This window comes from Taudactylus pleione, unplaced genomic scaffold (genome assembly GCF_031769625.1).
Source record: "Taudactylus pleione unplaced genomic scaffold, aTauple2 ptg000250l, whole genome shotgun sequence".
NCBI classification, from domain to species: domain Eukaryota; kingdom Metazoa; phylum Chordata; class Amphibia; order Anura; family Myobatrachidae; genus Taudactylus; species Taudactylus pleione.
The window spans coordinates 9,263,619-9,279,088 of record NW_028284652.1 but is presented as its reverse complement, the minus strand read 5'-3'; the positions used below and the strand labels follow the sequence as shown (position 1 = coordinate 9,279,088).

At 42.4% G+C, this 15,470-nt stretch overlaps 1 protein-coding gene across 4 annotated transcripts in view; it reads right to left on the bottom strand.

Moving 5' to 3' along the window:
• Positions 1 to 14,783: 14,783 nt before the first annotated feature.
• PLCB3 (phospholipase C beta 3) overlaps positions 14,784 to 15,470 on the bottom strand; it is a 138,828-nt gene continuing 138,141 nt past the window's right edge. For all 4 annotated transcript variants that reach the window (XM_088480082.1, XM_088480081.1, XM_088480084.1 and 1 more), the window contains exon 33: positions 14,784 to 15,419. In XM_088480082.1, coding sequence (XP_088336208.1) covers positions 15,189 to 15,419 — 231 coding nt within the window. In that variant the 3' untranslated portion in view covers positions 14,784 to 15,188. The remainder of the gene's footprint in view (positions 15,420 to 15,470) is intronic.

The window sequence follows — 15,470 nt, the reverse complement described above, 5'->3', positions numbered from 1 at the left end:
ATCACTCCCATGATCTTCCAAGATCCGCGGTGTGCGTATAATAGTAGTCTTATGTCCCCAATCAGAGACACATTATTAATGGATTAAGAACCACCTTGTGCCATCCCAAATTAACATTAAATATATAAATGTAAGCCTAAATTAATTTTTAAAATCAGATTGTGATAGCATGTTGTTCGCTATCAAAGGGTGGACTGTCGAAGCTGGATAATTGGCTGAGACAAGATCAGCTTAAAATTAGATTGTAACGACGGCATCTTGCGACAGGTCGCAAGACGCCATTTTGCAAATGGCCGCCCAGCGCCGTTTTAGCTAAACTCACACTTAAGTACATATGGCGATGTTACTATTAGCATCATGTGATTGCATCTTACACCATTTCTCATACACACATAAATACGCACAATTGCGCTGTTAACTAGTCGCACATTAGCGAATGCATAAGATCCTGTATGAAAATGCTGTTTATTAGCCTCATGCGCACGCATCTGCCCCAAGTTAAGTAGCGTCTTCCTATCAAACCCCACATACTTACACATTACATATTTACATACAAGGTTCCATAAGCTTTAAAGTATAAGATTCAAGTTTGTTCATTTATTATAATTGCTGTGAAATAAAGGTTATTTAGTAGCTCAGGATTAATACATGATAAGTATGCCGTGCTTGGTATTATACTGATCTGCACCCTCTCCACAGCTTCCCGGTATCGTCAGTGGGAAGATCGCAACATGCACTCGCAACTTATGGGCCGCAGAGACTTCAAGCACCGAAATGTACATTATATGACCAACTGTTAGGATTTGTATGAGGCGGGAAACAGAGGCAACCAGCTGTCAGAGGCTGGACTGTGTCTATTTGAATCAACCTGTTAAATGCTCTGTAACAGATGCATCCCCCTTGGGAACCAATGGCATCAGCAACAAGCCTCTCTATTTTGACGATTTCTGGGGGGGTATAAATATGTGTGCTTTGACCCTGGGTTTCTAGTCTTCTTGCTGAATGCTGATTGACGGAGGTTTCTTGCTGATGCCGGGATCTGGTCCAGAGCGCATGCGTATGTATAACTGGGTCTCTATCATTTCTTTGCGCTAAATTGTACTTAGATCATAGCGTGTAACTGACTGTACTTTTACTTGAATAATACTTTGTGCTTTGGAACCACAGGTTCAAGGTCTGGAGTCTTTATTTACTGTATGACTGTGTACGCAAAATAGCGGCATCCTTAGAGGTTTATAGGAAGGATATTAGAAGGTATAGGCAGGAGTGTATAGAGGTTCAAAGTCAGTATCGTTAACATCAATAGGGAGCACCTAGGCTATTACATTTGAGCTTTGAACTATTTGCTAGGTTTTATGCATCTAAGATGAAACCCATGCTCATCTTATGTTCAATCAGTTCTTGTTTATAGAAGAACACGTTATCAGTGAATAATCTCAACAAAGTAAACTGAAATGTAATCTTCTCAAACTGTCCATCTCTATGTAATGCTAGCCTGTAAGTCATCCTATCATCCAACACATTAATTGTGCAGACCACAATTTGCTTTCAAGTACATACAGTATAAAATGGCAGAACTGGTAGTTACTATCCATGGCCACATACATGGAACGGAGCAGGCGATCATTGATGTAGCCAAGAACCATCTGCACATGGTTGCTGACCACAGAATTTATCTGAATACTTGCACAATGTACAGCCTAAGTAAAAATCTTGTCGCTTAAGGCCTGCTAAATCTTCAAGGTCACATCGATTCAGGGTCATTTGTAGTCATTACAGGCGAAACAGCAAGCAAACCAAATCCTTCAATCCTGTCCTATAGTAACGGACACATTATTTTGATTATTTGGCACTTTATAATAATGTGTTTTTTTTTTTATCATCTTGCACCAGTTTTGCAAAATTTGCCCCACACACTGGGCCTGATTCAGCAAGGAACGCTGTTGCTTATACGCACACAATCGGCAGATTAATTCGCACTGTGCATGCATCGCAGTGCGCATACGCAAACCGGACGCTGCGATCAGAGAGGGTACACAGACCGATGGCAGAGTGATTGACAGGAAGTGCCATTAGTGGGTAATGATGGGGGGGGTCGGGTAAACGCAGGCGTGCCTGTGCGTATCAACGGCGTTGCATGGGAGTGCATAAATTAGTCACTGACCTGCCTTAGCTGTCCGTATGAGTCCAATGTTTCCGATTGTTTCGCTATGTTGCCCAACTACACGGATGTAAGAGAAAGTGTGCGTCCTTATGTCAGGCTGCGATCACAATGCAATGCAAACCATTTATTAATAGAACTTCTAGTTACATTTTTTTACTTCTTTTACAGGGACACAACTCCTGCCAGGCAGCCCATGTTGCTGCTATTGCGCCTGACAGAGAGGGGTGGCCTTGCAACATGTCCATCTACATCTGCTAAAGGTTCATACAGGGGCTCTACTGTACCTGTGCCCACCCACTCACAGAGCTAAATACTGTAGAAGCCTTTGAAGCAGTGAGTAGACACACGGCAGAAAACCCAGTCACTCAAATATTTTGCTCTGAGACCTAATGACTGCTAGTTACATCCCTCTCCCTGGCTTTCCTTCACAGCTGGGTAGAACCATTGGAGTTAAGAGTATTGTTCATATAAGGGAGAAAATTAAATTCTTGGCGAGATGTTCTGCTGCGCACATCACTGTATATCGCTAATTTTCCTGTGACCTCTATACGGTTCATAAAAGGATGGGAGAAGGGGGATGGGGGAGACCCTAAGCACTGGTACCAATACTGTAGTGATGTCTTAAATATGAACTGGCAGAAATACTTCAACAATGATTGTGATATCTAAATAAATATATATGTATAATCTAATGTGTGTGAAGGTGCACCTGTGAGAGCAAAATAGAAATGCAAAAGTAAAGCAAAGGTGAAAGTATTCTCTTTTGAAAGGAACATAACCGACGAAGCCACGAGACTGGTGAAACGCGCATCTTCATTCCATACGGAGTCCTCGGTGCGCACACGAGTACTGCGTTCTGAGACACACTGCCGCCACGATGCACTATAATGTATATTCTTTTTCAGGGAGCTGCTGCTCACGCCACCCCATCAATGTTCCCACTGCGCTGTCTATGTGATATCAGTGGGGTGGGAGTGTATTACGTGATCCAGCATTTCTCCCTGTTCTTTTTTACGGCAGGATCCCTGGGGATAAGAGCGTACACGCACTGGACACACAGTGTATATATCCCGCACAATAGGGTTAAAGTATCAACCCATACCCCGACCTGACCTTATTCTTATCTGAGATCTATTTCAGGCACTCTCACTCCGATATACACCAATATACGGAATCGATTCCCGGCAGCGCCTGGCTGATAGATGCAGAGTTCCCGGCAGCGGAAGCCCAACAGCGCTGGAAATCCCGATCTTCCTAAGGTATGTATCTACTAACCTAACCTAACCCCCTAAACCTCCTTAGGGGTGCCTAAACCTAACCTCCCCCTCAAGTGCCTAACCCTAATCCCCCCTCTAAGTGCCTAACCCTAACCCCCCCCTTCCCCGCTGCCTAAACCTAAGTCCGCTGGGGGGGTGCCTAACCCTAAGTCCCCCCCGGGGTGCCTAAACCTCCCTCCCCTAGCCTAACCTAACCCTCCCGGGGGGGTGCCTAACTCTGAGTCCCCCCCCCCCGCGGCTGTCCGCTCGCAGCGCCCGGCATCCCTTCGATCGGGATGCCGGGCGCCTGTCTCCCGGCGTCGGGGAAATGTCAGGCGTCTACATCTAGACGCCTGGCATTTCATCCCTCGCCGGGGTATGACAGTCGGGAAGCCGGCTGCCGGTATTAAGGCAGCCGGCTTCCCGATTGTATACCCAATATACCTGTATTGTGTAAACAGAAATACGGTGTTTTTGTGAGAGAGCAGCAGATGCTACTACACTAATCAGACCCTTGGTATTAGTGAGTGGTATCTTTATCTCTATTATTTGTATACCTGGTACGCTATCCACTCAATTGTATCAATTATATTGTATCAATGTATATGTATAATATAATATTTTTTTTATCTTTAATTTAATCACTCTATTTATATACAGTCAGGTGCATAAATATTGGGACGTTGACAGAATTTTCATATTTTGGCCTTTATTCACCACCACAATGGCTTTGAAATGAAACAAACAAGATGTGCTTTAACTGCAGACTTTCAGATTTAATTTGAGGGTAATTACATCCAAATCAGGTGAACGGTGTAGGAATTACAACGGTTTCTATATGTGCCTCCACTTTTTAAGGGGCCAAAAGTAATGGGACTATCAACTCAAAAGCTATTTTATGGACAGGTGTGGGCTATTCCCTCATTATTTCATTATCAATTAAGCAGGTAAAAGGTCTGGAGTTGATTCTAGGTGTGACATTTGCATTTGGAATCAGTTGCTGTCGACTCTCAATATGAGATCCAAAGAGCTGTCACTATCAGTGAAGCAAGCCATCATTAGGCTGAAAAATCAAAACAAACCCATCAGAGAGATAGCAAAAAGATTAGGTGTGGCCAAATCAACTGTTTGGAACATTCTTAAAAAGAGAGAACGCACCGGAGAGCTCAGCAACACCAAAAGACCCGGAAGACCACGGAAAACAACTGTGGTGGATGACAGAAGAATTATTTCCCTGGTGAAGAAAAACCCCTTCACAACAGTTGGCCAAATCAAGAACACTCTCCAAGAGGTAGGTGTATATGTGTCAAAGTCAACAATCAAGAGAAGACTTCACAAGAGTGAATATAGAGGGTTCACCACAAGATGTAAACTATTGGTGAGCCTCAAAAACAGGAAGACCAGATTAGAGTTTGCCAAACAACATCTAAAAAAGCCATTACAGTTCTGGAACAACATCCTATGGACAGATGAGACAAAGATCAACTTGTACCAGAGTGATGGGAAGAGAAGAGTATGGAGAAGAAAAGGAACTGCTCATGATCCAAAACATACCACCTCATCAGTGAAGCATGGTGGTGGTAGTGTCATGGCGTGGGCATGTATGGCTGCCAATGGAACTGGTTCCCTTGTATTTATTATGTGACTGCTGACAAAAGCAGCAGAATGAATTCTGAAGTGTTTCGGGCAATAATATATGCTTATATTCAGTCAAATGCTTCAGAACTCATTGGACAGCGCTTCACTGTGCAGATGGACAATGACCCAAAGCATACTGCAAAAGCAACCAAAGAGTTTTTTAAGGCAAAAAAGTGAATGTTATGCAATGGCCAAGTCAATCCCCTGACCTGAATCCGATTGAGCATGCATTTCACTTGATGAAGACAAAACTGAAGGGAAAATGCCCCAAGAACAAGCAGGAACTGAAGACATTTGCAGTAGAGGCCTGGCAGAACATCACCAGGGATGAAACCCAGCGTCTGGTCATGTCTATGCGTTCCAGACTTCAGGCTGTAATTGCCTGCAAAGGATTTGCAACAAAGTATTAAAAAGTGAAAGTTAGATTTAGGATTGTTTAGTTTGTCCCATTACTTTTGGCCCCTTAAAAAGTGGGAGGCACATATAGAAACCGTTGTAATTTCTACACCGTTCACCTGATTTGGATGTAATTACCCTCAAATTAAATCTGAAAGTCTGCAGTTAAAGCACATCTTGTTTGTTTCATTTCAAAGCCATTGTGGTGGTGAATAGAGGCCAAAATATGAAAATTCTGTCAATGTCCCAATATTTATGCACCTGACTGTACATGCTCCAACCTCAGGACCCTTGATGTATATATTGGTACTTATGAATAACAATAAATTCTTTGGTTGACTCATACATATGTATTCAACTCTGTTTAAATCACAGTTGTTGCAGTCATTTGTCTGACGTGTAACTATATCCGGCTGGATATATTGAGTGGTGTAAAGTCGCTGTTTTCGTTCAATAGCATGTTTTTTTTACAAATATTATTAAGATAATTTACTTTTTTGTACATTAACCAACAGTTTAGCGGCCAAGTATATATCTATTATGCTTATGTGTGTCCATGTCACATGAAGGGATTATTTCCCTCTTAATTATTTATTTCAATTGCTATTATTTTCACCTAGGCAAGTATTTTACTCTTATTACGCATTATTAGCTCTTTCTATATCTTGAGTAACACTCATATTTATTACTCAGTATATATTACCATGGAGGTCAATTTTTATCTCATTTTGCTATGTGTTTAATGCTGCTTGTCTTCAATTAGTTCTATTCACTATTTTAAACGTATACAATAAAAGTTACATTTTAACTCATCAGGTAGAACTTGTGCCCCATCGAAAGAGTACTTTCTCCTTTCTTTTACTTTTGCACCTCTATAGGATGCAAGGAAAGACTAGTGATGTAATTGGTTATAGGGTGCAAGGAAAGACTAGCGATGTAATTGGTTATAGGGTGCAAGGAAAGACTAGCGATGTAACTGGTTATAGGGTGCAAGGAAAGACTAGCGATGTAACTGGTTATAGGGTGCAAGGAAAGACTAGCGATGTAACTGGTTATAGGGTGCAAGGAAAGACTAGCGATGTAACTGGTTATAGGGTGCAAGGAAAGACTAGCGATGTAACTGGTTATAGGGTGCAAGGAAAGACTAGTGATGTAACTTGTTATAGGGTGCAAGGAAAGACTAGTGATGTAACTGGTTATAGGGTGCAAGGAAAGACTAGTGATGTAACTGGTTATAGGGAGCAAGGACAGACTAGTGATGTATCTGGTTATAGGGTGCAAGGAAAGACTAGTGATGTAACTGGTTATAGGGTGCAAGGAAAGACTAGTGATGTAACTGGTTATAGGGTGCAAGGAAAGACTAGTGATGTAACTGGTTATAGGGTGCAAGGAAAGACTGGTGATGTATCTGGTTATAGGGTGCAAGGAAAGACTGGTGATGTAACTGGTTATAGGGTGCAAGGAAAGACTAGTGATATAACTGGTTATAGGGAGCAAGGACAGACTAGTGATGTATCTGGTTATAGGGTGCAAGGAAAGACTAGTGATGTAACTGGTTATAGGGTGCAAGGAAAGACTAGTGATGTAACTGGTTATAGGGTGCAAGGAAAGACTAGTGATGTAACTGGTTATAGGGTGCAAGGAAAGACTGGTGATGTATCTGGTTATAGGGTGCAAGGAAAGACTGGTGATGTAACTGGTTATAGGGTGCAAGGAAAGACTAGTGATGTCTGGTTATAGGGTGCAAGGAAAGACTAGTGATGTAACTGGTTATAGGGTGCAAGGAAAGACTAGTGATGTAACTGGTTATAGGGTGCAAGGAAAGACTAGTGATGTAACTGGTTATAGGGAGCAAGGACAGACTAGTGATGTATCTGGTTATAGGGTGCAAGGAAAGACTAGTGATGTAACTGGTTATAGGGTGCAAGGAAAGACTAGTGATGTAACTGGTTATAGGGTGCACGGAAAGACTAGTGATGTAACTGGTTATAGGGTGAAAGGAAAGACTGGTGATGTATCTGGTTATAGGGTGCAAGGAAAGACTGGTGATGTAACTGGTTATAGGGTGCAAGGAAAGACTGGTGATGTAACTGGTTATAGGGTGCAAGGAAAGACTAGTGATATAACTGGTTATAGGGAGCAAGGACAGACTAGTGATGTATCTGGTTATAGGGTGCAAGGAAAGACTACTGATGTAACTGGTTATAGGGTGCAAGGAAAGACTAGTGATGTAACTGGTTATAGGGTGCAAGGAAGGACTGGTGATGTATCTGGTTATAGGGTGCAAGGAAAGACTGGTGATGTAACTGGTTATAGGGTGCAAGGAAAGACTAGTGATGTAACTGGTTATAGGGTGCAAGGAAAGACTAGTGATGTAACTGGTTATAGGGTGCAAGGAAAGACTAGTGATGTATCTGGTTATAGGGTGCAAGGAAAGACTAGTGATGTAACTGGTTATAGGGTGCAAGGAAAGACTAGTGATGTAACTGGTTATAGGGTGCAAGGAAAGACTAGTGATGTATCTGGTTATAGGGTGCAAGGAAAGACTGGTGATGTAACTGGTTATAGGGTGCAAGGAAAGACTAGTGATGTCTGGTTATAGGGTGCAAGGAAAGACTAGTGATGTAACTGGTTATAGGGTGCAAGGAAAGACTAGTGATGTAACTGGTTATAGGGTGCAAGGAAAGACTAGTGATGTAACTGGTTATAGGGTGCAAGGAAAGACTAGTGATGTAACTGGTTATAGGGTGCAAGGACAGACTGGTGATGTATCTGGTTATAGGGTGCAAGGAAAGACTGGTGATGTAACTGGTTATAGGGTGCAAGGAAAGACTAGTGATGTAACTGGTTATAGGGTGCAAGGAAAGACTAGTGATGTAACTGGTTATAGGGTGCAAGGAAAGACTGGTGATGTATCTGGTTATAGGGTGCAAGGAAAGACTGGTGATGTAACTGGTTATAGGGTGCAAGGAAAGACTAGTGATGTCTGGTTATAGGGTGCAAGGAAAGACTAGTGATGTAACTGGTTATAGGGTGCAAGGAAAGACTAGTGATGTAACTGGTTATAGGGTGCAAGGAAAGACTGGTGATGTATCTGGTTATAGGGTGCAAGGAAAGACTGGTGATGTAACTGGTTATAGGGTGCAAGGAAAGACTGGTGATGTAACTGGTTATAGGGTGCAAGGAAAGACTAGTGATGTCTGGTTATAGGGTGCAAGGAAAGACTAGTGATGTCTGGTTATAGGGTGCAAGGAAAGACTAGTGATGTAACTGGTTATAGGGTGCAAGGAAAGACTAGTGATGTAACTGGTTATAGGGTGCAAGGAAAGACTGGTGATGTATCTGGTTATAGGGTGCAAGGAAAGACTGGTGATGTAACTGGTTATAGGGTGCAAGGAAAGACTAGTGATGTCTGGTTATAGGGTGCAAGGAAAGACTAGTGATGTAACTGGTTATAGGGTGCAAGGAAAGACTAGTGATGTAACTGGTTATAGGGTGCAAGGAAAGACTGGTGATGTATCTGGTTATAGGGTGCAAGGAAAGACTGGTGATGTAACTGGTTATAGGGTGCAAGGAAAGACTGGTGATGTAACTGGTTATAGGGTGCAAGGAAAGACTAGTGATGTCTGGTTATAGGGTGCAAGGAAAGACTAGTGATGTCTGGTTATAGGGTGCAAGGAAAGACTAGTGATGTAACTGGTTATAGGGTGCAAGGAAAGACTAGTGATGTAACTGGTTATAGGGTGCAAGGAAAGACTAGTGATGTAACTGGTTATAGGGTGCAAGGAAAGACTAGTGATGTAACTGGTTATAGGGTGCAAGGAAAGACTAGTGATGTAACTGGTTATAGGGTGCAAGGAAAGACTAGTGATGTAACTGGTTATAGGGTGCAAGGAAAGACTAGTGATGTAACTGGTTATAGGGTGCAAGGAAAGACTAGTGATGTAACTGGTTATAGGGTGCAAGGAAAGACTAGTGATGTAACTGGTTATAGGGTGCAAGGAAAGACTGGTGATGTATCTAGTTATAGGGTGCAAGGAAAGACTGGTGATGTAACTGGTTATAGGGTGCAAGGAAAGACTAGTGATGTAACTGGTTATAGGGTGCAAGGAAAGACTAGTGATGTCTGGTTATAGGGTGCAAGGAAAGACTAGTGATGTAACTGGTTATAGGGTGCAAGGAAAGACTAGTGATGTAACTGGTTATAGGGTGCAAGGAAAGACTAGTGATGTCTGGTTATAGGGTGCAAGGAAAGACTAGTGATGTAACTGGTTATAGGGTGCAAGGAAAGACTAGTGATGTAACTGGTTATAGGGTGCAAGGAAAGACTAGTGATGTAACTGGTTATAGGGTGCAAGGAAAGACTAGTGATGTCTGGTTATAGGGTGCAAGGAAAGACTAGTGATGTAACTGGTTATAGGGTGCAAGGAAAGACTAGTGATGTAACTGGTTATAGGGTGCAAGGAAAGACTAGTGATGTCTGGTTATAGGGTGCAAGGAAAGACTAGTGATGTAACTGGTTATAGGGTGCAAGGAAGGACTAGTGATGTAACTGGTTATAGGGTGCAAGGAAAGACTAGTGATGTCTGGTTATAGGGTGCAAGGAAAGACTAGTGATGTCTGGTTATAGGGTGCAAGGAAAGACTAGTGATGTAACTGGTTATAGGGTGCAAGGAAAGACTAGTGATGTAACTGGTTATAGGGTGCAAGGAAAGACTAGTGATGTAACTGGTTATAGGGTGCAAGGAAAGACTAGTGATGTAACTGGTTATAGGGTGCAAGGAAAGACTAGTGATGTAACTGGTTATAGGGTGCAAGGAAAGACTAGTGATGTAACTGGTTATAGGGTGCAAGGAAAGACTGGTGATGTATCTGGTTATAGGGTGCAAGGAAAGACTGGTGATGTAACTGGTTATAGGGTGCAAGGAAAGACTAGTGATGTAACTGGTTATAGGGTGCAAGGAAAGACTAGTGATGTAACTGGTTATAGGGTGCAAGGAAAGACTAGTGATGTCTGGTTATAGGGTGCAAGGAAAGACTAGTGATGTAACTGGTTATAGGGTGCAAGGAAAGACTAGTGATGTAACTGGTTATAGGGTGCAAGGAAAGACTAGTGATGTAACTGGTTATAGGGTGCAAGGAAAGACTAGTGATGTAACTGGTTATAGGGTGCAAGGAAAGACTAGTGATGTAACTGGTTATAGGGTGCAAGGAAAGACTAGTGATGTAACTGGTTATAGGGTGCAAGGAAAGACTGGTGATGTATCTGGTTATAGGGTGCAAGGAAAGACTGGTGATGTAACTGGTTATAGGGTGCAAGGAAAGACTAGTGATGTCTGGTTATAGGGTGCAAGGAAAGACTAGTGATGTAACTGGTTATAGGGTGCAAGGAAAGACTAGTGATGTAACTGGTTATAGGGTGCAAGGAAAGACTAGTGATGTAACTGGTTATAGGGTGCAAGGAAAGACTAGTGATGTAACTGGTTATAGGGTGCAAGGAAAGACTAGTGATGTCTGGTTATAGGGTGCAAGGAAAGACTAGTGATGTAACTGGTTATAGGGTGCAAGGAAAGACTAGTGATGTAACTGGTTATAGGGTGCAAGGAAAGACTAGTGATGTAACTGGTTATAGGGTGCAAGGAAAGACTGGTGATGTATCTGGTTATAGGGTGCAAGGAAAGACTGGTGATGTAACTGGTTATAGGGTGCAAGGAAAGACTAGTGATGTAACTGGTTATAGGGTGCAAGGAAAGACTGGTGATGTAACTGGTTATAGGGTGCAAGGAAAGACTAGTGATGTAACTGGTTATAGGGTGCAAGGAAAGACTAGTGATGTAACTGGTTATAGGGTGCAAGGAAAGACTGGTGATGTATCTGGTTATAGGGTGCAAGGAAAGACTGGTGATGTAACTGGTTATAGGGTGCAAGGAAAGACTGGTGATGTAACTGGTTATAGGGTGCAAGGAAAGACTAGTGATGTCTGGTTATAGGGTGCAAGGAAAGACTAGTGATGTCTGGTTATAGGGTGCAAGGAAAGACTAGTGATGTAACTGGTTATAGGGTGCAAGGAAAGACTAGTGATGTAACTGGTTATAGGGTGCAAGGAAAGACTAGTGATGTAACTGGTTATAGGGTGCAAGGAAAGACTAGTGATGTAACTGGTTATAGGGTGCAAGGAAAGACTAGTGATGTAACTGGTTATAGGGTGCAAGGAAAGACTAGTGATGTAACTGGTTATAGGGTGCAAGGAAAGACTAGTGATGTAACTGGTTATAGGGTGCAAGGAAAGACTGGTGATGTATCTGGTTATAGGGTGCAAGGAAAGACTGGTGATGTAACTGGTTATAGGGTGCAAGGAAAGACTAGTGATGTAACTGGTTATAGGGTGCAAGGAAAGACTAGTGATGTCTGGTTATAGGGTGCAAGGAAAGACTAGTGATGTAACTGGTTATAGGGTGCAAGGAAAGACTAGTGATGTAACTGGTTATAGGGTGCAAGGAAAGACTAGTGATGTCTGGTTATAGGGTGCAAGGAAAGACTAGTGATGTAACTGGTTATAGGGTGCAAGGAAAGACTAGTGATGTAACTGGTTATAGGGTGCAAGGAAACTGGTTATAGGGTGCAAGGAAAGACTAGTGATGTAACTGGTTATAGGGTGCAAGGAAAGACTAGTGATGTAACTGGTTATAGGGTGCAAGGAAAGACTAGTGATGTCTGGTTATAGGGTGCAAGGAAAGACTAGTGATGTAACTGGTTATAGGGTGCAAGGAAAGACTAGTGATGTCTGGTTATAGGGTGCAAGGAAAGACTAGTGATGTAACTGGTTATAGGGTGCAAGGAAAGACTAGTGATGTAACTGGTTATAGGGTGCAAGGAAAGACTAGTGATGTAACTGGTTATAGGGTGCAAGGAAAGACTAGTGATGTCTGGTTATAGGGTGCAAGGAAAGACTAGTGATGTAACTGGTTATAGGGTGCAAGGAAAGACTAGTGATGTAACTGGTTATAGGGTGCAAGGAAAGACTAGTGATGTAACTGGTTATAGGGTGCAAGGAAAGACTAGTGATGTAACTGGTTATAGGGTGCAAGGAAAGACTAGTGATGTAACTGGTTATAGGGTGCAAGGAAAGACTAGTGATGTAACTGGTTATAGGGTGCAAGGAAAGACTAGTGATGTAACTGGTTATAGGGTGCAAGGAAAGACTGGTGATGTATCTGGTTATAGGGTGCAAGGAAAGACTGGTGATGTAACTGGTTATAGGGTGCAAGGAAAGACTAGTGATGTAACTGGTTATAGGGTGCAAGGAAAGACTAGTGATGTAACTGGTTATAGGGTGCAAGGAAAGACTAGTGATGTCTGGTTATAGGGTGCAAGGAAAGACTAGTGATGTAACTGGTTATAGGGTGCAAGGAAAGACTAGTGATGTAACTGGTTATAGGGTGCAAGGAAAGACTAGTGATGTAACTGGTTATAGGGTGCAAGGAAAGACTAGTGATGTAACTGGTTATAGGGTGCAAGGAAAGACTAGTGATGTAACTGGTTATAGGGTGCAAGGAAAGACTGGTGATGTATCTGGTTATAGGGTGCAAGGAAAGACTGGTGATGTAACTGGTTATAGGGTGCAAGGAAAGACTAGTGATGTCTGGTTATAGGGTGCAAGGAAAGACTAGTGATGTAACTGGTTATAGGGTGCAAGGAAAGACTAGTGATGTAACTGGTTATAGGGTGCAAGGAAAGACTAGTGATGTAACTGGTTATAGGGTGCAAGGAAAGACTAGTGATGTAACTGGTTATAGGGTGCAAGGAAAGACTAGTGATGTAACTGGTTATAGGGTGCAAGGAAAGACTAGTGATGTCTGGTTATAGGGTGCAAGGAAAGACTAGTGATGTAACTGGTTATAGGGTGCAAGGAAAGACTAGTGATGTAACTGGTTATAGGGTGCAAGGAAAGACTAGTGATGTAACTGGTTATAGGGTGCAAGGAAAGACTAGTGATGTAACTGGTTATAGGGTGCAAGGAAAGACTAGTGATGTAACTGGTTATAGGGTGCAAGGAAAGACTAGTGATGTAACTGGTTATAGGGTGCAAGGAAAGACTAGTGATGTAACTGGTTATAGGGTGCAAGGAAAGACTAGTGATGTAACTGGTTATAGGGTGCAAGGAAAGACTGGTGATGTATCTGGTTATAGGGTGCAAGGAAAGACTGGTGATGTAACTGGTTATAGGGTGCAAGGAAAGACTAGTGATGTAACTGGTTATAGGGTGCAAGGAAAGACTAGTGATGTAACTGGTTATAGGGTGCAAGGAAAGACTAGTGATGTAACTGGTTATAGGGTGCAAGGAAAGACTAGTGATGTAACTGGTTATAGGGTGCAAGGAAAGACTGGTGATGTATCTGGTTATAGGGTGCAAGGAAAGACTGGTGATGTAACTGGTTATAGGGTGCAAGGACTAGTGATGTAACTGGTTATAGGGTGCAAGGAAAGACTAGTGATGTAACTGGTTATAGGGTGCAAGGAAAGACTAGTGATGTAACTGGTTATAGGGTGCAAGGAAAGACTAGTGATGTAACTGGTTATAGGGTGCAAGGAAAGACTAGTGATGTCTGGTTATAGGGTGCAAGGAAAGACTAGTGATGTAACTGGTTATAGGGTGCAAGGAAAGACTAGTGATGTAACTGGTTATAGGGTGCAAGGAAAGACTAGTGATGTAACTGGTTATAGGGTGCAAGGAAAGACTAGTGATGTAACTGGTTATAGGGTGCAAGGAAAGACTAGTGATGTAACTGGTTATAGGGTGCAAGGAAAGACTAGTGATGTAACTGGTTATAGGGTGCAAGGAAAGACTAGTGATGTAACTGGTTATAGGGTGCAAGGAAAGACTAGTGATGTAACTGGTTATAGGGTGCAAGGAAAGACTAGTGATGTAACTGGTTATAGGGTGCAAGGAAAGACTGGTGATGTATCTGGTTATAGGGTGCAAGGAAAGACTGGTGATGTAACTGGTTATAGGGTGCAAGGAAAGACTAGTGATGTCTGGTTATAGGGTGCAAGGAAAGACTAGTGATGTAACTGGTTATAGGGTGCAAGGAAAGACTAGTGATGTAACTGGTTATAGGGTGCAAGGAAAGACTAGTGATGTAACTGGTTATAGGGTGCAAGGAAAGACTAGTGATGTAACTGGTTATGAAGTGCCTTCGTATGGCAGTTCCGGGAGGTACATCATGGAGAACTGAATCTCCCCTAAATAATATTGCTAATGCACATCATTCACCGCTGGCACATAGTGATGAATCCACAATAACCAATGAATGTTAATAAGCAGCACATGATTTCTGACCATTTTATTAGAGAAATAAAATGTGTGTAAAAAATACATAAAATGGGAGAATCCTGTGACACAGACACACAGACATACACACACAGACACACAAACCATTTCTGCACACAACACAATCACACGCACAATGCCTCTCATACATAGTGTTGCACAAGCAGTGTCATTCAGGCGAATATGCACATCATCTCCTTCTCATTACATTACGGACTATACAGTTTATTCATCCCAGGAGGACCTTCAGCACTTTTAGTCCTCTGATTGTTGTTTGATATGAAAGTTGCAGGCTTCATACAGTCTGAGGATACTATATCAGTGGCTATAAAACCTTCTCTTTTTGAAAGGGGTGATCTTCTGAATATATATATTAAAAATATAAGTTCTTGATTTTGGGGGGTCAGAGTCGAGTGGCTTCATCACTTGAGTCCTCTAGTGTCTGTAAACGTTCCCCTTCATCAACCTGTGACCCCCAGCCACGTGTGATAGATGATGGGGTGCTTTGTGTGGATGATGGAGGCCCCGAACTGCCTCCACCCCAACTGCCTCCTTCCTCTTGCAGGTACCGTCGTACTTCCTGAGGGAGCTGACGGAACTCTGCTTGGCATTCCTCTTCCAACTGAGTCATCAGCTAGAAAGAGAGAAAGAGAGAAAAACAAAGGACATGGGTAGTAGTAACAAT